Here is a 22,280-nt window from a genome sequence, read left to right on the forward strand (position 1 = left end):
CCCAGGAGCTTTCTCTGCTGAAGGACTCCCAGGAGCCCCAGGCTACCACTTTTTCCTTTACTCATTTGCTGTTTCACTTTCTCAGTCCTTCCTTCATCTGTTCATTCATATCCACTGTGTGCAGGCACTGGGGAAATGGTGGACAAGACAGACAAGCCCCTGCTCTCATAGGACTGACATTCTAATAGGGACAAAGGCAACGAAGAAACAAACACTTAATATAATGTCCCATGGTAGTTAGTGCTATGGAGAAAAATAAAGCAGGATAAGGCACTAGTACGTGATGTGGGTGAGGAGTCAGGCTGCTGTTTTAGATAGGATGACCAAAGAAGGAGGAGGCAACATCTGAGCAGAGAACTGAGCACAGTGAGAGAGCTTGTTGTTTATTTTATTTTAGCTAAAAAAAATTTATTTTCTTTTTCATGGGTGCAGCTGCAGCAAATGGAAATTCCTGGACCAGGGGTTGAATCAGAGCTGCAGCTACTGCCTACACCAGAGTCCTGGCAACACCAGATGTGTGCTGCTTCTGTGACCTATGCCACAGCTTATGGCAACGCCAAATCCTTAACCCATTGAGCAAGGCCAAGGATCGAATCTGCATCCTCAGAGAGACAATGTTAGGTCCTTAACCCACTGTGCCACAACAGGAACTCTGAGAACCTATTTAGATATCTGGGAGAAAGTGTTTCAAGCGGAAGGAGCCACAAGTGCAAAGGCCCTAAAGCAGGAATGTATTTGCTGTATTTACAGTGAGGAGGGCAGAATGGCTGGAGCAGAGTGAGCCAGGAGAAGTGGGGGAGGTAGTTTATTAGTGTCTGAAAGACTTTAGTTTTATCTTAGGTGCAACTCCATCCCACTGAAATGCTAGAAGCCGAAGGTGTATGGTGTGATTTCTGCTTTAAAAATACCATTTTGAAGAAGACTGGGGACTGGGCAAGGGTAGAAAGAGGGAAATCTGTTAAGAGACTGCTGAGATGTCCAAGCACAAGACAAGTGGCAAGGACAAACACGGCAGCCAGGTGTGGAATAGAGTCAGAAGGTGGAATCTACAGAATCTGAGGTATGACACAGATGAGAAAGGAAGGAAAACTTCATGATTTTTACTGGCCTAACCAGATGAACACTGTTTTTATTTTTTTTCCTTGAAGTAAGGAAGGAGTTAGGGAGGTGGGGAAAATGAAAGTTTAAATTAGGAAGTAACTGGAATTCCTGTTGTGGCCTTGCTGTGGCTGTGGCATAGGCCGGCGGCTATAGCCTGGGAACTTCCATATGCCCCTGGGTGCAGCCCTATAATGAGAAAAGGCCAAAAAAAAAAAAAAAAAAAAGTGAAAATTCTTACAGTTTATATTATGAGGGGAATGATGCAGAATAGGGGGAAATGTAATGATGATGGTGGAGGTAGGAGAGTAGCCACAGCCATGCCCTAGAAGGAGGTGAGGGGTGGATGCCCATCCTGATCCCTGGTCAGTTTCCTCCCACTGCGCTAGCGTTGGGGCTGTGGGGTCTGTGAAACCCCCACTGGAGGCGCTGCCCACTCTGGAGTGGGGTACCAGGACTATCTCGACAGTTTGGGGGTCAGCCCTAAACCTTCGGAGGGTCAGGGGGTAGGAGTGAGGGCAGGGCATAGGGTCGGGGCGGAGCCAAAGGCCTTTATACCTCTGTCTGCTGCCTTTGGTGGAGTGTTCTGCAAACTTAACTGTAAGCTCCCCCTGTGTCGACCTCAACTAACCCCACCTCCAAGGTTCACCCCCTCCCTCTTCCAGACCAAGTCTGTCCGATTTAGATATTCCTTTTGTGTGTGTGTCTTTGTGTGTCTTTTTGCCTTTTCTAGAGCCGCTCGCCGCAGGAGCGGCATTATGGAGATTCCCGGGCTAGGGGTCTAATCGGAGCCATAGCCACTGGTCAGAGTCACAGCAACGTGGGATCCAAGCCGCGTCTGCGACCTGCACCACAGCTCACGGCAACGCCGGATACTTAACCCGCTGAGCAAGGCCAGGGATCAAATTCGTTAACCACTGCGCCACGACGGGAACTCCCGATTTAGATATTCTTGAGCTATCAATGGCTGTGCCTTACGCCAAACTATGCCTATCTTCACGGTGGCCTGTGAGGCGAGTATTACTGTCCCACTTTCCCAGTAGGAAACTAGGGTTTAGAGATGACTCAGGTCCAGATCTGCCTGGTTTGCTTGGTGACTTGCTTTTCACTCGGCCAGAGGGAGGCGCAAGGGGCTGGGCGAGCCGCGGGTTGGGCTGTCCAGCAGCCCAGACCCCCCCACACCCTACCCAGGCCCCGCCCCATTAAGGGGACCAGGGAGAGCCTTGCCTTACAGCTCAAAGAGAGACCGGACTTCGTGATTGGGCGGTACGGAAGGATTCGGCGGGGCTTCCTACTGCCTGGGAGACTGCTCATGGGCTCAACTTTTGACGGAGGCGTGGCCACAGGCCACGCCCCCTCCAGCGGGCTCATAGCTGATGTCTGCGGCGGGGGCGGGGCCAGAACGCGGGCGGCGGATCCCAGCGCGGCTCTCTGGAGCCCGCTGCTGAGCAGCGCCCCGGAGGGGCCGAGCAGGTACAGGCGACTGTGCGGGGCGTTTCGGGCTGGGCCAGGCGGGGGGGCAGAGGCCTGTTAGGGGCCACAGCGGGCACTAGGGGTCGTGGCCAAAGCTGCGCTTCCTCCGGCGTGCGGGAGCCGCTACCCCCGCCCCCGCCTTCCTGAGGCGAAGCCGGCTGCGGCGGGGCCGATTGGCGCCTGCGCCGCTTCCTGCCCCCGGGACTCGGCCAATGCATGGGGCCGGGGCGGGGAACCAGGGGGAAACCGAGTCACGTCAGGAGGGTAGGCCTGTGGGGGAGGCATCACCCCCACTGAACTCTAGGATGAATTCCCTTCCTGGCCACGCTTTGAAGTCCCAGTCCCCACCGACCTACGCAGAGGCCGCGCACCCGCCCAGTTCCCCCAGCGCTCAGGGGTCCCGCCCTGGGTCACGGCAGCTTCGACTAGTCCGGGAATGGCTAGTACCCGCTCCAGCCGCCTCCCCCCCTTCCCCTCCCCCTCGCGTCCCGAGCCCCCGTGTGTTCCCTCCGTTGGCTCTCCGCACAGTGTCAGCTTACACGCCTTATATAGTCCGAGCAGGCTCCAGCCGTGGCCTGCCTGCCGGGACCTGGGGGCGGGGGGAAGGAGGAACGCCGGCCCCGGACTGGCCTTGCCGTCTAGTTCCAGGCTCAAGGATGGCTTGGGGGGAAGCCAGAGCCAAATTAGCCCTGCGATCCACTCCTGGATGAAAAGAATCTCAAGGCTGGATTCGGGCTCCCCTCACCCACCCTGTCCCTTGGGGAAGGGGGGTTGCCGCTGCCTTTCCAAAGTGAAGTCTGCCAGCTAGCAGCCCAGCCAAACTTAACAAGTTACCCTCCTACCCTTGCCCTGGGTGTGCTCAGCGTCTGCTCGTGCCTTCCTGGCACTAGTCCAAGCCTGATGTCCAGAGCTAGGCCTGCCTGTGTACCCACCATGCCAGCTGCTCACCTTTTCTCTCCTCTCAGGAGCGGCACCATGGATTCCTTCAAGGTGGTGCTGGAGGGGCCAGCACCTTGGGGCTTCCGGCTGCAGGGGGGCAAGGACTTCAATGTGCCCCTCTCCATCTCCCGGGTGAGCCTAGATTGAGGGAGGGGCTCCCCCAGGGGTCTTGGGGTGCTCAGATCTCCAGTGGGTGACAGAAAGAGCCTGAACAGGAGTGAGCCACGGCCGGTAGGCCAGGAGGTGCCCAGGTCCAGATATGTGGGCACTGCCACGAAGACTACCAACCTAACTAGGGAGATACTAGGAGAGGAGCCCCCACACTTCCCTAGCACTGCACTGTACCTGATGCTGTTCCACGAAGCTCCTGTGGCCACCTCCAAGGCCCAGGGGGATGCCCATTCTGAGGTCTCCAGGAAGTGTCTAAGCTCCTTGAGAGAGCAATGCTTGGAGCTAGGCCCCAGGCAGGGCTCTCTGACTGCAGGATCTCACTTCATTCTCACTGCCACCCAGGGAATAGCAACTGTCATCCTGTTTTTCCAGATGAGCTAACTCAGGACTCGGAGAGGTGAAAGGGCTCCTTCAGCAACTCCGTGGCAAAACAGGGATTGGAATTCAGCCACAGGGATGGCCAGCAGTCTGTGTGTGTGAGGGGTGCCTCTCCCCGGCCTGTGTGAGGACCTTCCATCCCATCCACTGGTCCCATTCAGGATGGAGTGGCCTTTGACCCCAAGCAGGGGTTGGGATGGGTCTCTAGGACTCTGACTTCAGCTTCTGAGATCCTGTCCTGGTGGGGGTGGAGCTAGGGGCCGGCTCCTCCCTGTGGCAGGGGGATTGCCTTATAAGCCCAAGAATGCAGCCCCACGCAGGGATGGCCAACTGGTGGCTGGAGTCTGCAGGGCTGAAAAAGGCTGGTCTGGGCCTGGACCCCTGACCACATCAGTGGGCCCCTCAGCTCATCGCCCCCAGGCTGTGGCTCTAGCCATGGGATCGGCCGTGGGACATGTAAAACAAGCTGCCTGCCCTGAGAGAGAGTCCAGCCCTTGGGCTGGTATCTCTCACTGTGGTGGGGGGTGGAGGGTGGGTTCAGGAGGAGGTGGGGACTTCCTGCTCCCATATCCGCTTATCCAGAGAGACCCACCCAGGCTCCTGGTGGGCAGGCAGCTATTGGCAGGAAGCCCAGGGCAAGCACAGCCTAGAGGGGGCCGGAGGGTTGTCCAGCCGCAGCTGAGCTCAAGGGGGCCCCAAAGCAGAGTCTGTCGGAATTGGGCTTGGTGGCCAGAACAGCTAGGCTGTCACTGTTCTCAGGGATCCTACCCTGGGAGCTGCGCTGCCAGAAGGGTAGCTAAGGGCAGTGATCTCCCTACCACATATACCCACCCTGTACACAATTCTCGAGTCTCTCCAGCCCTGGAAACCTCCCCCTGTATACCCCTTCCCTGGGAAAGTGCTAGCCAGTGTGACTGGGTAGCTGTAGGCCTTGGCTTGGCCTCTGAGCCTCAGTTTCTTCCTTGGTGAGGATGGGCAACAAAGTAGCCTAGGGGATGGACTTTCAGATGTGGCCTGCTGGGGGCACCCTGAGCCCAGGCTCCCTTGTCAGCAGGCCTAGCATGTGGGTGGGGCCACCAGCTGAGCCCAGCCCTGGAGTTGGACCTAGGCCCTGGTGGGTGGGCGGGTGTGTGGGGTGGTCTTTTCTGAGCTGGGCCCGCCCTCTCTCCCTCTACCCTGACCCCAGCGTGGAGTGGGGAGGGAGGGGCTAGGGCTGGCTATGGGCCCGAGCCTGGGAGATGAGGTAACGTCTGGGATTTGGGGGTTGGGCTGCTCCGTGGAGCCCTCAGGCTGACTCACCCCCCACCTCCGTGCAGTGTCCAACCCCCTGGCTTTTCCCCTCCCCGGTCCCTTGGGCCTCCTTGCTTCTCTCTCCAGACACACCCGACCCCCCACCTCTCTTCTGCTTTTGTCTCTACCTCTCAGACTGCTCCCCTATCTCTCCTGTGCTTCTTGTCCTCCTCACTCCAGGGGAGGAGTAGTCCCCAGCTCCCCAGCCCCTCCCTGGGAGCCAGCTGCTTCTGCCCACCCCATACCCCCCACCTCAGGCTTAGCTCACACTTCCCAGGCCCCAATGTGGGGAGGGAGTGGCCAGACCTGGTTTCCCTTCTACTGACTCACCATGACCTTGAGTAAGTCACTTCCCCTCAAGGGTGTCACTTCCCCATGCCCATTGTAAGGGGTTGAATTGAACTGGAGGTAAGATAGGGGATCCAGACCCTAAACCCAGCCAGAGGGTCAGGGAGTCTTTCCAGCCTGAGTTGGGCTCCAGCCCTCAGCAGAGGTAGCCTGGTAGGGTCAGAGTCCTGGCGCTGCCTCTTGAGTTGCTAGCTGGGTGACTTGCAGCAAGTTACTTAACCTCTCTGTTTTCCCATGTGTGAAATAGCTATATTCCTAGACTCTACTCCACAGGGTTGTTGGAGGATTCAGGATGTGGCAGTACTAGGTACTCAATAAAGTAGGTAGGCTGCTCTTCTAACTATTTAGCTGGTGAGCAAAGGGTCCTCCAGTTGTCTGACTCTTCTAACCTCCCAAGCATGAACTAGAGCCATCAAGCCCAGCTCTCCCTTCTTACCCTAGTGCCATCAGTCTCTGCACTATGATCCCTGAGCCATCTCTCTAGAACCTCTTGCCTGCCTCAATGCAGTCTGAGCATCAGCCCACCTGAGGAACCTCCTGGGGCCACAGGCAGCCTGTACCCCTCAAACCTAAGGAGGTTAAGGAGTCTGTGAGGTGTGAATCTGCCTCCCAGCACTTCATCCTGAGCCTGCTCAATGCCAGGCCCCTTGCCAGATGGCCAGGCAGCCCTGTGAGCTTAGACAAATGAACAGCAGTCCCACTCCTGCCTGTGTTGCTGCCACCAGGCTGGAAGGCAGGGAGAGCCCGGTTGGATTCTTCAGGGTCACCTCTGTCAGGGCCCTGGGAAACACCCGACCCCGGGCCTTGATACTGCTATCAACCTCAAGGCCAGATCCTGGTTCCTTCCAGCATTCAAGGCCTTCATAAATCACCGGACTCTCTCACAGCATAGGCAGCCCATTCTACCCTCCTTTCACCAAAGCCCGCCACTTCCCAGAAGTCATCTTGATGGTTTCAGGTCATGCTAGTGGTGACCCTTCCACTACTACTATTGCTCCTCATTTGCCACAGGAACCAAAGATTCCCAGCCCAGAGGCTGAAGGATTGTGGGGAGAGGGTGATGTGGCAGTCTGGGGTGATATGTATATTTACAGCCCATGAAGCCCCTGCTAACACATTGAGCCCCATTCAGGCACTGATCACTGGGAACCTAGAGGTGATGCGGCCTCTTCGTGGCTCTCAAAGGGTCCTGGTAGATCCCTGCAGATGGCTCCAGGACAGGGTGCTAGGAATGTGAGAGGTCAGTGAGAGCACCCAGCAGTGGTCAGGGAGGAACTTGCCACACAAACAAACCAGAGGGCATGTCTGGTGGGTGGGACGGCCTGGGCAAGAGGCCAGCAGGGGCCTCAAAAGGCTGCGGTTGGAGCTGAGAAGCTTGGGTTTTAGCCTGAAGGTGGCTGCTTGTTGATGTCAGCAGTTTCTGGACTGAGGGGAGGTCCATGGAGGTGAACAAATAACTAAGCAGAGTAACTGAGTTGATGGTGAAGCTCACATGAAGCCCTACCCTCTCCTAGATCGATTTAGTATCCAGTGCTGCCCAGAATTTTTTTTTTTTTTTTTTTTTTTATGGCCACACCGAGGCATAAGGAAGTTCCCAGGCTAGGGGTCGAATTGGAGCTGCAGCTACTGGCCTACACCACAGCCACAGCAACTCCGGAGCCAAGCCATGTCTGCAGCCTATACCACAGCTCACAGCAATGCTGGATCCTTAACCCATTGAGCGAAGCCAGGGATCGAACTGGCATCTTCATGGATACTAGTTGAGTTTGTTACCACTGAACTGTGATGGGAAGTCCCCAGAAATGTTGAATGAAGAGAACTCTGGTTTCTGCAAGTGGGGCAGCTTAGGAAGGGTAGGGTTGGTGGCTGTTAGCCTGAGTTTGGTCAGCAGTCTTGGGCTTCCATGACATTCCATCTCTCCTTAGCTCACTCCTGGAGGTAAAGCTGCACAGGCCGGTGTGGCAGTAGGTGACTGGGTGCTGAGCATCGATGGCGAGAATGCAGGAGGCCTCACACACATCGAAGCCCAGAATAAGATCCGTGCCTGCGGGGAGCGCCTCAGCCTGGGTCTCAGCAGGTCTGTAGGCACTGAGCAGATCTGGCAAGTCGGGGCCCCTGTGGGTCTGGCCCGTCATCACCCTTTCCCCTTCTCTTCTAGGGCCCAGCCAGCACAGAGTAAACAGCAGAAGGTAGGTGATGGGCCTGGGACATCTGGGCAGTGGGTTGGGTGGGTCTGGAGGTCTGGGCTGACCTGCCCTCCCTGGTGCCCTTGGTACCGCATCCTTGGCCATGAGAAGAGGGAGGAGGCCAGAGCTGGGGAGTAGGAACTGAGAGTTGGGATGGGGGCTGCCGCACGGTCAGGGCACCACGCATGCCTGCCTGGCTGTCCGTCCGCCTGCCTGCCTGGGCTGCAAGCCGCACTCGTTTGCCCGCCCTCGGGCCGCGTGGGCTGAGATCATTGCTCCCAAATGGGCCCCTTGAAACCTGAGTCGCCCCCTCCCCGTAGCCTCAGGCCAGATGTGTGGGGGTGGAGCTGGGGCGCCGCCGTCCTTTCCGAGCCAGGAGGGCGCCCCAGTCCGGCCAGGCCTCCTCCGCCCCCGCGCCCGCCCTGCCCGCTCTGTCTCCGCTCAGGCCCTGGCCCCTGCCGCGGACCCCCCGCGGTACACCTTTGTACCCAGCGCCTCCCTCAACAAGACGGCCCGCCCCTTCGGGGCGCCCCCGCCCGCTGACAACGCCCCGCAGCAGAATGGGTAGGTCCATCCTGCCCGTCCACCCACGCACCACCCACGCCATCCGTCCACTGCCCCACGCCCGCCGGCTGCCCGCTGCTGCTCCGTCTGCGCTGCGCCCCAGCCTGGCCGGAACCGTGCGGCAGCAACCCTTGGCGGCCAGGGCAAGGACTGCAGGCACAGGGCTCCTCCAAGAGTGTGGCTCCTCCCCTGGCCACTGCCCTCTTGGGGGCTCTGAGCGAGGCAGTGCCCCTCACCGGTGGCCTGGGGTTGGGGTGTGGCCGGCTGAGCCTCAGACACTCAGTGCAGCCTTGCCCCCTGGCTACTCTGACCCCTTACCATCTTTCTTCCTCCCCTGTGTCTGTCCCTTTGTTCCTTTATCTGTCCATCTGTCCATTTCCTTCACAGGTGCAGACCCCTGACAAGTCAGTGAGCCCCCTCTGCCTGTCCCCTCCTTTTCTTCCTTTTTTTTTTGGCACTCTGGGCGGTGGCCCCTCCCCACCCTGGCTGCCCTCTCTCACCTTGACTGCCCTCCTCCCTTCCCACTTAGTTACCCCACCCCCCACCCAACAGGGCCCCTGGCCTTGCCCTTCTCACCTCTCCCATTACCATAGCCCACATGTGCCAAATCCGGGGAGGGGCTGCCCCCCCTCTGCCCACCCCTAGCATGAGGTTCTGAGCCACACCCTCCCCACAGACAGCCGCTCCGACCGCTGGTCCCAGATGCCAGCAAGCAGCGGCTGATGGAGGACACGGAGGACTGGCGGCCGCGGCCTGGGACAGGCCAGTCCCGTTCCTTCCGCATCCTCGCCCACCTCACGGGCACCGAGTTCAGTAAGTGCCAGCCCAGGGAAGGGCAGACTCTCCTCCTGGCCACCGGTCCAGGCCTAGGCTCAGCTGGTGCCTGCTCTGGCAGCATGTGACCCCCTGCCAGGGCTCACGGCCGGGGTGGGCCTCTGTCTTCTCTTGGCCAATGCCTGTCTCTGCCCTCTCAGTGCAAGACCCGGATGAGGAGCACCTGAAAAAATCAAGGTAACAGGAGGAGCGCCAGTCCCTCTTTCTCACCTCCTGTCTCTCCAATTCCAGCCACCACCCTGAGGCTGCTCCTGGCTGCCCCTAGCCAGACTTCTTCATTCTCTTTCCTTCTGTCTGCCTTCTTCCCTCCCTCCCTCCCTTCCTCCCTCCCTTCTGTCTCTCCTTCCTTCCACTTCCTCCTCCTTCTCTCTCTGCCCCTCAGGGAAAAGTATGTCCTGGAGCTGCAGAGCCCACGCTACACCCGCCTCCGGGACTGGCACCACCAGCGCTCTGCCCACGTGCTCAACGTGCAGTCGTAGCCTGGCCCTCGCTGGCCGGCTGCCCTCTGCGCCTCTCTCTTTCTATTCCTCCGCCCAGGGCACCCCACCTTGGTGCCTCCAGCTTCTGCCTACCTCACCCATCCCTTTCCTGCCCCTGGACTGAGCCTCCTGCTGGCCTGGCCCTGGCTACCCTCCTGGCACAGGGTCCAGCTCCATCTGACACTGCCTTCCCTCTTTGCCCTATGGTACTGCTGTCTGCCAGGTCTGTGCTGGCTTGGGCATGAAAATAAACATCCTCGGCCCTGCTTTCTCTGCCTCTGTCTTCTGTCTTTGTGGGCTTGGTTTGCATTTGGGGTGAGGGGGTGTCAGATGAGTTCGGATCCAGTGTGGGCCCTGCCAGCCTGGGTCTCAGTGGGTGGGTACCCAGCAAAGAGGGCCCTGCCATCAGAAGGAGCCCCAAGAGCTGCCCCAGAGTCAGTGCCCTGCCCTACCTCACAGCCCTGTGCAAGCGGCCAGCCAGCTGGACCCCAGCTAGGAAAAGCTGCCCTACCTATCCCTACCCCAGGGACCTGGAGCCCAACCTGGCAGTGCATGCACCCAGGCATCTCCCATGGGGCCAGCAGGACCAAGGTGGGGTGGGAGGGGCCATGCCAGGAGTCTCAGCAAGGCAGGGCCTTGAATGGCAGATCTTGCAGCCAGGTGCCCAGGACAGAAGCCCCAGCCCCAGCCTCAGCTACACCCCAGGAACCCTGGCCTGGTGAGAGAGAGTGGGCTTGGCTTTGGGCCTGGGCAAGGGTGGGTAACCTCCAGGGGGACGGGGGTGGGCTCCTCCAAGTTGGCCCAGGCTATCCCCCTCGTCCTGTGGTGGGGTCCCTGGGCACACCCCCTGGAGCCACTTTCCTGGCCTTGGCAGGCCCTCCCACCCCCAGCCCTACCAGCCGCCCACCCTGGGCTGTGGACCCTGCATTTGCTGAGCGCTATGCCCCGGACAAGACCAGCACGGTGCTGACCCGGCACACCCAGCCAGCCACACCCACGCCTATGCAGAACCGCACCTCCATTGTGCAGGCCGCTGCTGGAGGGGGCCCTGGAGGGGGCAGCGGCAGTAATGGGAAGACTCCCGTGTGCCACCAGTGCCACAAAGTCATCCGGTAGGTGGCCCTGTTCTTTTCCTACCCTGGCCTTTCCTGACCTGAAGTCCAGCCCTGGTGTCTTTCCAACCTTTGTTCCCCCATCCATCTCCCCACTCATCTCAGTTGCCCCTATACAAGGATAAGGATCTGAGCCCCAGTTGGAGTGAGGGTAGGGGATCTGGCCTGGGTCCTCCAGTTCTGAATCCGGCATTACTTACCCCTGGCCCAGCCCCATCAGCCTCTGTCAGCATTTGCCCTGGTGAAAGGGTGGAAGTGCCAGCCACACAGCCAAGCTGCAGCCCTAGACTCGCTGCTCTCTGGGCGAGGAAGGGCCTGCCCCCTCCCAGCCCCTCCACCCCTCTCCGTCCTGCTCTCTCTGCTAAGCCTCTGCTCTCAGAGCAGACAGGCCAGAGGTCCCTCCCTCTCTGCACTGCTCCCCGGGGACCAGCAGAATCAGCCAGCCCCCCTAGGATCAGCGTGTCAGATTCGAGACCCTTCTTCATTTTCATCTCTGGCCCTATGCTGCTCTCAACTCCTGTCAGCTCTTGGGCTCTGTGAAGCAGTCCCTTCTTCAGATACCCCCATTATCTGGGACCAGCAGGGTCCTCCCCAGGCCAGATGGAACAGGCAAGCAGGAAAGGGAAGATACCAACTCAAGTGTCCACTGGTCTTCAGGGCTCCCGGGCTCTCCGGGCCTCCTGCCTCCCAGGGCACCAGTTCTTAGTTCAACTTTTCAGGCCTAAGTCAGCAGCCCCCACCCAGTGTAACCGTCCTCCCAGTTCTAACACTGCCCTTGTCTCTCATCTCCCATCATCAGAGTGCGGCAGCCTCAGTCTTGCTGTGTGACCTTGGGCAAGTCACCTCAAAAGCTTGTTTCTTCCCTATTTGGAGGTGGAGAGAATGAACCTTCCCTTTGAAGCTTCAGAATAGGCACTGGGTCCACCCCCTGGGGCTCCGACCCGGTTTGCCTCTACTCCCACTCACTGCCCTCACCTCCCCCTCAGGGGCCGTTACCTGGTGGCCCTGGGCCACGCGTACCACCCCGAGGAGTTTGTGTGCAGCCAGTGTGGAAAGGTCCTGGAAGAGGGTGGCTTCTTCGAGGAGAAGGGCTCCATCTTCTGCCCGCCCTGCTATGATGTGCGCTATGCACCAAGCTGTGCCAAGTGCAAGAAGAAGATCACAGGCGTGAGTGGGGCTGGTGGGTGACTGGGAGGGCAAGTTCCACCCTTGAGCATTGGGGTGTGTTGTTGAGCAACTCCTGGGCCTGGGGACTCTCCCTGCAGGAGCCCTTTGGGTCCTGAGCCTAACCATCGGGCTGCTAAATTAACCCCCCTTTCCATCAGCAAGGATCCTCTTAATAAATGACCTAAATACACTCAAAAGGGCTCAAGCAAGAAAGTTTTGGTGCAAATAATCAGAATGGTCAAGGGTCGCTCACTTCAGGTCCAGCTGAATGAAGGTGCTTGAGGTCTTCAGGAGTCTTTCTACCACATGCCTCTGATTTCATCTGTGTTGGTATCATTCCTGGTATGCTTTTCCCTGGAAAGTGGCAGAGGTGGTGGCACAGTGGCTCCAGGGTTATATCTCCCCAGGTTAGCACCACAGAGTAAACAAGAGTATCTCTGTGCTAGTTGATGCATCAAGAGTCCCAGCGCTGGGGAGTTCCTGTTGTGGCGCAGTGGAAATGAATCTGACTAGGAACCATGAGGTTGCCGGTTCGATCCCTGGCCTCCATCAGTGGGTTAAGGGTCTGACATTGCTGTGAGCTGTGGCTCGGATCCTGCGTTGCTGTGGCTGTGGCATAGGCCACCAGCTGTAACTCTGATTCTGTCCTTAGCCTGGGAACCTCCATATGCCTCGGATGCGGCTCTAAAAAGTAAAAAAAAAAAAAAAAATTTGGAGTTCCCTTCATGGTACAGTGAAAATGAATCTGACTAGGAACCGTGAGGTTGCGGGTTCAATCCCTGGCTTCGCTCAGCGTGTTAAGGATCCAGTATTACTATGAGCTGTGGTGTATGTTGCAGATGCGGCTTTGATCTGGTGTTGCTGTGGCTGTGACGCAGGCCGGCAGCTGTACCTCTGATTCGACCCCTAGCCTGAGAACCTCCCTATGCCACGGGTGCGGCTCTAAAAAGCAAAAAAAAAAAAAAAAAAAAAAGAGTCCCAGTGCTGGGAGTTCCCTGGTGACTCTGGTCACTGCTGTGGCACAGGTTTGATCCCTGGCCCGGGAAATTCCACATGCCATGGCTGCAGCCAAAAAAAAAAAAAAAAACAAAAGGAGTCTTCATTGCTAATACTCATTGGCTTGGCTTGCATCACATGCCCATCTCTGAGCCAACCCCGTCACTAATTGACCAGACCTGGGTGACATCCACCTCTGGAGTGAGAGGTCTGATTGGCCTCACCTGAACTGCAGGACTGGCTCCCTGAAATAAAACCTAAAGTGGGGAGGTAAATGCTGATCAGGCCAAAACAAAGGATGGCTGCTGGGAGTTCCTGTTGGGGTCAGTGGTCCTGTGCAGCAGAAACGGCTCAGACAATAGGGCAGAAGGAGAAATAAGGCTTGTGGATAGAAGAGCTGCCCTCTGAATCGAGTGTGAAGGGGCAGGCAGGGCTTCACCAGGCTGAGGGTGGGCACAGTGGGTGCTGAGGGAGAGTCGGCCGAGCATGAGAGCCCTGACCATCTTACAATGAGCTCGGTCTCATCTGCAGTGGAGGGGCACTGTCAGACCAGAGAAGCGTGTGGAGGCTGATTTTTGAGGGTGTTGGAAGTCTGAGCTGGGGTGGGGGAGGAGCTGGTGGAAGGGACTTCAAAGATGTGCACATCCAGACACTCCCCGTTGAGACTCACAAATGTGCAGATGGAGTTCCCATTGTGGCTCAGTGGTAATGAGCCTGACTAGTATCCATGAGGATGTGGGTTGGATCCCTGGCCTCGCTCAATGGGTTAAGGATCAGGCACTGCTGTGAACTTGGTGTAGGTCGCAGATGCGGCTCGGATCCTATGTTGCCATGGCTGTGGTATAGGCCAGCAGCTGCAGCTCCGATTTGACCCCTAGCCTGGGAACTTCCATGTACCTGGGTGCAGCCCTAAAAAGCAAAACAAACAAAAGAGATGGCTGCTTTGTTGGGATTGCATTTAGCTCTGATAATGGAAAAACCCACTAACAGAGATTGAAACAGAAGGGGTAGGGTTTACTTCCATTGCAGGAATTCCAGGGGTAGAATAGCAGCTCAGGGGTGCCTGTAGGCTTTTCCTGTCTTTTAGTTCTGAAATCCTTAGCATGTGGGCCTATGTCCCCAGGTTTATTGTATCATGGTTGCCAGGTGAGTCCTCAAGCCCCAGACCTACTTTCTTGTTGCAGGCAGAAAGGAGAGAGAAGGGGCAGATGCTTTCTTTTTGACTCTGGAAGGAAAACCAGGAGCTTGCATCTTTATCTCAGTGGTTGAAATTGTTATCCTCTGAGCACCTGGTCTGTGGGGGAAGCTGACAAATCCAGTGTTTTAGCTTCCATCCTCCGTAAGAGAGGAACGCAAAAGAGAGGAGGGTTATGACAGGCTTTTGAGAGGCTAATCCATAGTATCTGCTGTTCCTAATGTATGAGAAAATGGAGACCCTGAAAGATGACTTCAGGTGCTTGAAAGGGCTCAGGACTATTGATTGGCAAAGCCAGAAATTTAGGCTCAAAAATTTGTGATTAAAAATCCTATTCCTGAAGTTGTCTTATGGCACATTGGGTTAAGGATCTGGCACTGTCACTTCAGTGGCACGGGTCACTACTGTGGCATGGGTTTGATCCCTGGCCCAGGAATTTCCACAAACCATGGGCATAGCCAAAGGGAAAAAAAAAAAAAAAAATCTAGGAGTTCCTGTTGTGGCTCAGAGGGTTAAGGACCTGATTTTGTCTCAGTGAGGATGTGGGTTTGATCCCTGGCCTTAGTAGGTTAAGGAAGGATCCAGTGTTGCTGTAAGCTGCAGCGTAGGTCACAGATGCGGCTTGGATCTAGTATTGCCATGGTTATGGCTGGCCACAGCTGCAGTTCCGATTCAATCCCTGGCCCAGGAACTTACTTCCATATGCGCCAGGTATGGCAGTAAAAAGAAAAAAAAAAATCATATTCTTCCCACCGAAGCTAAATATATAGCACAGCCTGGCCAGGTCTCCTTCAGGACAACCTAGCTGCCACTGGAGCTGGGCTTGGGACTTGGGTCAGCACATGTCATGGGCTAAGAGTGATGCAGCATCTACCTTCTCCTACTCGTTCTCTTTATTATCCCCAGGGTGTCCACGCTGGGGACACTCTGTGAAGAGACAGCCGTGGACCTGCCCCCAGGAACTCACACAGAAGAAGGGTAACAAGGGCTGAGCAGCCCGAGGAAAGGGGGGTGAGCAGGCAGCATGACAAATTGAGGAGGTTCCATTTGTACCTGAATGAAAACTGAAGCCCAGAGAAGGGCAGAAACTGCCCAAGGCTACAGAGCATGAGGGCCCAGCCACAGCAGCCCCAGGCACTGCCGACTTCCAGTGTGGGCTGTCTTGCCACTCACGCTTCTCCCTCTTACTGGATCCATAAGCAGAGCTTCCAGATGTGACCAGAGAGTTCTGTGGTGTTTTTCATATTAATGACCATTACCTTGAACTCAAGTGCTGGAAAACTCAAAATAATGGCAACTATCTCTCACCTAAGGAAGTCCAGAGGTGGGCAGTCTGGGGCTGTAGGCAGATCCAGGCTCCTGTATCTTCTTTCTCGGACATGCTCAGCATTAGCTTACTTAACCACTCATAGTCCAAGATGACTCTTAAGCCTCAGGCAAAATTTCCATGTTCCAACTAGCAGAGAGTTGAAAAGGCAAGAAGGAATGGAAGCCATCTTTAGAAGATGCTGCCACCCAACCCTTTTATTTCCATCCCATTGGCCAGAACTCAGTCACATGACCATGCTCAGCTGCAAGGGAGGGCGGGAAATATAGTCTATTTTGTATAGCTATATGCCCAGCAAAGAATGGGGGTTCTATCAGTAGACTGGAAAGGGAGAATGGATATTATCACAGTCTCTGTTTGCATTGTAGGGCACTTACTGTGTGGAGACATCCAGCTTCACAGTCATACTGTGAAGTCAGTTTAAAGTTGAGTTTTCTCATCTTAGCAGATGAGGACATTTTGGAGTGCCCAATGGGGTACAGTGGGTTAAGTATCCAGCATTGTTTCTGTGGTGGCGCAAGTTTGATCCTTGGCCCGGCACAGTGAGTTAAAGATCCAGTGTGGCTGCAGCTGTGGCGTAGGTCACAGCCAAGGCTCGGATTCCATCCCTTGCCCAGGAACCTCCATGTGCCATGAGTTCGGCCAAAAAAAGAAAAAAGAAAAAAAAAATGCAAAAAACAGATGAGGGAAGTTTTGTCCAACATCATAGTCATCTCCCCACCAGACTAGGCCACGCCCTATTGGACTTTTCTAGCAGGATGGGCTGGATCCCAGAAGCTTTCTTAAGCTGGGCATCTGGATTTGCTTTCCACAGATCAAGGCACAACTGTTTGCTGACGGCTCTGCCTGCCTTATACCACACTCTTATCCCACCCTGTCCTAGTTCTGAGTGGGCAGGGTTATCACCCAGACCACAGATGAGGTGCCAAGGCTTTCAGTGCCTGGCTGGCTCCTGGGTCCTAGAATAAGCCCAGAAGAAGGTAGCCAGCCCTGCTCCTACCCCAGCCTAGGCCAACAGTTCCACAGTGTGGCTTCCCCTCTGCAGGATCTCCAGAGCCTAACAGAGGGCCCCTTCCTCACCCTCCTATGGGGCAGGAGGCTAACCTTCCCAACTTGCCGTGGGCCTCAGGCTGTGCCTGCTCCTGGTACTTGGAACTGTGCCTGCTCTTGGATCTCAGAGTGGAACGCGGGGAGAGAAACACAGGGCAATCAGATTGTTTCAGCAGAGTTGGAGGGAAGCTCTGGGGGGATGGGAGAGGGCATATTAGAGGGGACACATCTAGGGTTCCTGCTGTGGTGCAACAAGATTCATGGTGTCTCTGCAGTGCTGGGACGCAGGTTTGATCTCCAGCCTGGCACAGTGGGTTAAGGAACTGACATTGCAGCTGTGGCTAAATTGCACCTATGGCTTAGATCTAATTCCTAACTCCATATGCCACAGGGCAGCTAAAAAAGAGAAAAAAGGAGTTCCCATTGTGGCTCAGCAGTAATGAACCCGATTAGTATGCATGAGGATTCGGGTTTGATCCCTGGCCCCGCTCACTGGGTTAGGAATCTGGCATTGCTGTGAGCTGTGGTGTAGTCTGGCAGCTCCATCTCTGGTTTGACCCTTAGCCTGGGAATTTCCCATATGCTACACATGCAGCCCTAAAAAGAAAAAAAAAAAAAAAAAAAAGGACATGTCCTGGTCTGGGGACCCTCTGGAGCTCTATGCTCTCAAGGCTCACCACTCACCATAAGCACCCCTTACTCCAGTGCTTCAGCCACGGAGGAGTAAGTTTTGCCAGTGTGCTGCTCCCCTCACTGCAGGGCCTTTGCACAGGCTGTCCTTTCTGCTAAGAAGACTCCTTAGTGTCCTCTTTACCTCATTCCTTCTCATCTGGGACACTAACGGCACTTCCTTGGGGCGCTTTCCCTGACACCCACCCTCTCCACCAGGCCAGGCTCCTCACAGTTTGCTCGCTACCCCCCAGGCCTCTTGTCTCCTATCTTCCCCAGGGGTGAACTCCATGGGCTGGGACCAGGGCTATTTGCTCACCAATAATACTGTGCCCTGTATATATGAAGTGGTCAGTAAACACTTGAAGGAGTGGATGCTGGAGTTCCCTGGTGGCCTAGTGGTTAAGGATCTGGTGTTGTCAGTGCTGTGGCTGGGGTTTGATCCCTGGCCTGGGAACTTTTGCACATCAAGGGGGTGGCCAAAAAAAAAAAAAAAAAAAAAGGGTGCACGGAAGTGGCCTTGTAAACTGAACTTAAAACTTGAGTAGAAATTAGATTGGAAAAAGATCGGGGGAGAATGCTCCATGCTCCAAGCAGAGGGAACAGCTTGTGTCACAAGGCAGCACCCGAGGAGGGTGTGAGATGAGGCGGAAGAGGTGGGCAGGAGCTGTGTTAGAAGTTTGGCGCTGGGGACTAATGAGGTCAGATGTGCCTCCTTGGAGTACAGGGAGACAGCTGGGGGAGGGCTTGGGTCAGGGCAGTGGGGACAGGAGAGGCAGGCAGATTTAGGAAGCTCTGGGGGTAAGAGACATGGAAAACTGGCTCATGGGTTTTTCTGGATGCTGGCAGCAACCTACCTCCATGCCACATGCCCACTGGGCCCAACCCCAGGCTCCCCACGCTCCAGCCCCAGCACCCCCCCTGCCCCGGTTCCATCAGCTCACAGCCCAGTTCCTTCCCTGGACCCCATGTCTGGTCCTTGAAAAGAAGCAACACCAGACAGTGGGAAGAGCCAGCTTTGGAGTGAGCCAGACTTGGGCTCAAAACACATCTCTGCTGTCTATTGGCTGTGTGACCTGGGGCAAGTCACTTTCTCTGAGCTGTACTAAAATGGGGGTGGCAGTAACTTCTCAGCTGGGGTGTATGTGAGATGTGACATTGCTCTTATAGAGGGCCAGCTGAGAGCCAGGTGCTTCCCATGCTTATGTCTTGCTTGGTCCACACTGTTTTTTTCTTTCTTTGTTTCTTTCTTTCTCTTTTCCTTCCTTTCTCTCTCCCTCCCTTTTTTCTTTTTTCTTTGTCTTTTTTTTTTTTGCTTTTTAGGGCCACATTCGCGATATATGGAGGTTCCCAGGCTAGGGATCAAATTGGAGCTGTAGCTGCTGGCCTACACCACAGCCACAGCAATGCAAGATCTGCCCCACGTCTGCAACCTACACCACAGTACAGGGCAATGCCAGATCCTTAACCCACTGAGCGAGGCCAGGGATCGAACCCATGACCTTATGGTTCCTAGTTGGATTTGTTTCCACTGCACCATGATGGGAACTCCCCTCCCTCCCTTTCTTCCTCTCCCTTCCTTTCTTCCTTCCATTCTTTCTGCAGTAACAAGGCCAGATCCTTAACCTGCTGAGCCATAGGAGAATCCAACTCTGTGTTTCCTTTTTTTCTTTCTTTTTCCTGCTACAGCTACAGCATATGGAAGTTCCCTGGCCAGGGATGGAATCTGAGCCGCAGCTGCCATCTATGCCACAGCTGCAGCAACACCATATCCTTAACCTACCTACTGCACCAGGCAGGAGATCAAACCTGCGCTACCTGAGACAACGCCGGATTCTTAACTTGCAGCACCACAGCAGGAGCTCCCTATGTTTCATTTTTAAATTAATGGCCTATATAAAAAAATCAGATGTGACTTTAACACTGAGATTTCAGCCTGAGCCTTCCAGGCATGCCTGATGAGACGGTCAGCAGCACCCCTGCAGGCAGAACAGGTGCTCCCCCACCACACAGTCCCAACCCAACTTGCTCCTTTGTGGAAGGCACCTGGCCATGGCAGGCACTAGGTTTGGGACCCCCAGCTTCTGATGTGAGGCCATCTTCACAACAAGTCTGCAGAGCTGGGATTAGGTTCCCCATTCACGAAGGGAAGGAGCCAAGTGTCAAAAGAAGGTAAAGTTATTGGCCAAGCCACCAGCTAAGCAGCAAGGTCTAGTGGGACCCACAGATCTGATCTGACAGCCCCCTCAGGGCTCCCCACTGCTCTCTGCCTCTGCTGCCCAGGGAGAGCTCAACCCACCAGCAAGCCCCTGCTTTGTCAGACCTCCAGTGGAACAAGTTAACCGAAGTCATGAGCACACTCACAGGCCAGGCACTGTTGGGATATATCAGCTAATAGAACAGTTGACATTTTGTGCTTTCCTTGGCCTTATGTTGGGGCAGGAAGAAGAATGGGGTGAAGCAGACAATAAGAAATAGACACAATAGGTAGGGAGCTCCCGTCTTGGCTCAGCAGTTAACAAACCCAACTAGCATCCATGAGGATGCGGGTTCGATCCCTGGCCTCGCTCAGTGGATTAAGGATCTGATGTTGCCGTGAGCTGTGGTGTAGGTCGAAGATGCATTGGATCCTGCGTGGCTGTGGCTGTGGCTAGGCTGGCAGCTGTAGCTCCGATTTGACCCCTAGCCTGAGGAGCTCCATATGCCACGGGTTCAGCCCTAAAAAGACAACAACAACAAAAGAAAGGGAGTTCCCTAGTGGTTTATGGTCCGGTGATGTCCCTGCTGTGGCACAGTTTCAGTCCCTGGCCCAGGAACTTCCACATGTCGTGGGTGCAGGCAACCAAAAAAAAAAGAGAGAGAGAGAGAGAATAAAAAGAGAAAAAGGAGAGAGAAAAGAGACACAATAGGTAAACCACCTGGTAGTATGTTCATATGGAAAAAAAAAGGAAGTGCAGGTTTGAGCTATTGGGAAGGCAGGTTGGCGTATGAACTGATGGTGTCAGAGTGGGTCTCCTGGAGGAAGTGACATTTGAGCAGAAACTTGGAGAAGCTGAGGGCTGAGCCTTGCAGATATCTGGGGCAGAGCAGTCCGGGTAGAAGGACAGCTGGTGAAGCTCCAAGACGGTGTGCCTGGTGTGTCAACTGTGGGCGAGAGGCCCTGTGGGGAAAACAGAGGGACAGGCCAGATTGCAGGCCTCTTGGCCTTTCGGAGGGCTTTGGCCTTTTTTTTTTTTTTTTTTTTTTTTTGGGTCTGCATCCTTGGCATGTGGAAGTTCCCAGGCCAGAGATCGAACCCATGCCATAGCAGTGACCCCAAGCCACTACAGTGACAATGCTGGATCCTTAACCTGCTGAGCCACAAGAGAACTCCGGGGCTTTGGCTTTTGCTCAGAGAACTGTGAAGCAAGCAGGGATTGGAGCATAGAGAATGTGGCCTGGCCTAGGTTGCCGTCAGTCTGGAGCCACCAAGGGAGGAGCAGAAGCCGGTTTTGTGCAGCAACCCAGGTCAGAGGTGCCGACGGCTCACATCCCACATCAAGGAGGCTGTGAGGGGGCTGCCTCACAGTCTGGTGGCTCAGTGGGTTAAAGATCCAGTATTGTCACTGCTGTGGTGCGGATTTGATCCCTGGCCTGGGAACTTCTTAATGCCCAGGCACAAGCTCTCCCCCCAAAAAAAGGCTCTCCGAAGTGGTCAGATTCCGGATGTATCTTGAAGGGGGACTTTTGTGGTAGACCCGAAGTGGGGTGTGGGAGAAAGTGGGCATTTGGCTGGAGCAGATGGAGTTGCTGTCAACTGAGATGGAGACAGCTGTGGGGCTGGGGGAGGTTTGTGGCGACAGGGAGCTGAGCTTTAGATGTGGCGTAGTAGACAGCCACAGGGAAACCTCAGGGTTGGGGGCTGTGGGTGTGCAAGCAGTGGGTGTGCACATGTAACATTTACCATGAAAAAAGAGGGCCAAGCCTGCCTTCCTGGGTCCTGGGCTCTGGAGAGGAGGGTGCTGGGCTGCCAGGTGACTCTCATTTCCTTCCAGGAGATCATGCATGCCCTGAAGATGACCTGGCACGTGCATTGCTTCACCTGCGCAGCTTGCAAGACACCCATTCGGAACAGGGCCTTCTACATGGAGGAAGGGGTGCCCTACTGCGAGCGAGGTATGGGGTGGAACGGGCAAGGGGGTGGGGCAGGGTGAGGGGGTCGGGCAGGGGGACATGCTGCGCCCCCTTCCTCGGTGTATCTTCAGACTATGAGAAGATGTTTGGCACAAAATGCCGAGGCTGTGACTTCAAGATCGATGCCGGGGACCGCTTCCTGGAGGCGCTGGGCTTCAGCTGGCATGACACATGCTTTGTGTGCGCGGTGAGTGCCCCTCCCCAGAGCCCTGTTCTTCACTGGCCTCCCTCCCACCCCTGCCTCTGAAAACAGAGATTGGGAAAGGGCCTCTCCTGCCTCCCCCAACCCCATGTGACTGGACCTTGGCTGTACCCAGATATGTCAGATCAACCTGGAAGGAAAGACTTTCTACTCCAAGAAGGACAAGCCCCTTTGCAAGAGCCACGCCTTCTCCCATGTGTGAGCCCCTCCCATGGGCCGCTGCCCACCCAGCCCTGACTGAGGGGTCACTGGTTCTGGAGTCATTGCCCCAGATTTCTGGGTAGGGCTAGCAAAAGTCGCCCCAACCCCAACTCCTGGCCCGAGCCCGGGGTTCCCTGGGCCCTGCCCCACCTCTTTTACCTCCTCTCACTCCCTCCACCACCACCTCACACTGGTGCTGGCCACACCGGCCCCTGTTCACATCCAGAGCCACAATAAACCTGTATCCAGCCGTGTCCCTTGTGTACTTCCTCCTACGCATCAAGAAAGGTGGGTTCTGGAGTTCCCACTGGGGCATGGTGGGTTAAGGATCTGGCATTGCTACAGCTGTGGCTTGAATTCAGTCCCTGGCCTGGGAACTTCCATATGCTGTGCGTGCAGCCGGAAAAAAAAGTGAGATCTGAGGCATG

The 22,280-nt window shown here is 55.7% G+C and overlaps 1 protein-coding gene across 13 annotated transcripts; it reads left to right on the top strand.

Annotated features, from left to right (window-relative positions):
- Positions 1-2,493: 2,493 nt before the first annotated feature.
- Positions 2,494-22,106, top strand: PDLIM7 (PDZ and LIM domain 7). Of its 13 annotated transcripts, XM_021084379.2 has the most exons (14): positions 2,494-2,571; positions 3,537-3,642; positions 7,623-7,774; positions 7,856-7,886; positions 8,329-8,447; positions 8,835-8,855; positions 9,124-9,260; positions 9,422-9,458; positions 10,417-10,478; positions 10,635-10,872; positions 11,859-12,039; positions 21,311-21,431; positions 21,521-21,636; positions 21,767-22,106. In XM_021084379.2, the coding sequence occupies exons 2-14, from the start codon at positions 3,547-3,549 to the stop codon at positions 21,851-21,853; spliced, it is 1,398 nt and encodes a 465-aa protein (XP_020940038.2). In that variant the 5' UTR covers positions 2,494-2,571; positions 3,537-3,546; the 3' UTR covers positions 21,854-22,106. The 13 variants fall into 13 exon arrangements, with proteins under 13 accessions (XP_020940038.2, XP_020940035.2, XP_084869897.1 ...); XM_021084376.2 differs by having other exon boundaries at positions 10,417-10,872; XM_085013771.1 differs by having other exon boundaries at positions 8,835-8,851; positions 10,417-10,872.
- Positions 22,107-22,280: the final 174 nt, after the last annotated feature.

This window comes from Sus scrofa, chromosome 2 (genome assembly GCF_054392235.1).
Source record: "Sus scrofa isolate SSC_HxYL_T2T_F1_AM1 chromosome 2, Sscrofa_HxYL_maternal_Yorkshire_Landrace_v2.0, whole genome shotgun sequence".
NCBI classification, from domain to species: domain Eukaryota; kingdom Metazoa; phylum Chordata; class Mammalia; order Artiodactyla; family Suidae; genus Sus; species Sus scrofa.

Excerpts from the sequence above, each read along its gene's own strand:
- PDLIM7 (XM_021084376.2), top strand. The coding sequence starts at position 3,547 with ATGGATTCCTTCAAGGTGGTGCTGGAGGGGCCAGCACCTTGGGGCTTC. Across the intron at positions 12,040-21,310 it reads GCAAGAAGAAGATCACAGGC|GAGATCATGCATGCCCTGAA; the intron begins GTGAGTGGGGCT and ends ATTTCCTTCCAG. Across the intron at positions 21,637-21,766 it reads ACACATGCTTTGTGTGCGCG|ATATGTCAGATCAACCTGGA; the intron begins GTGAGTGCCCCT and ends GGCTGTACCCAG.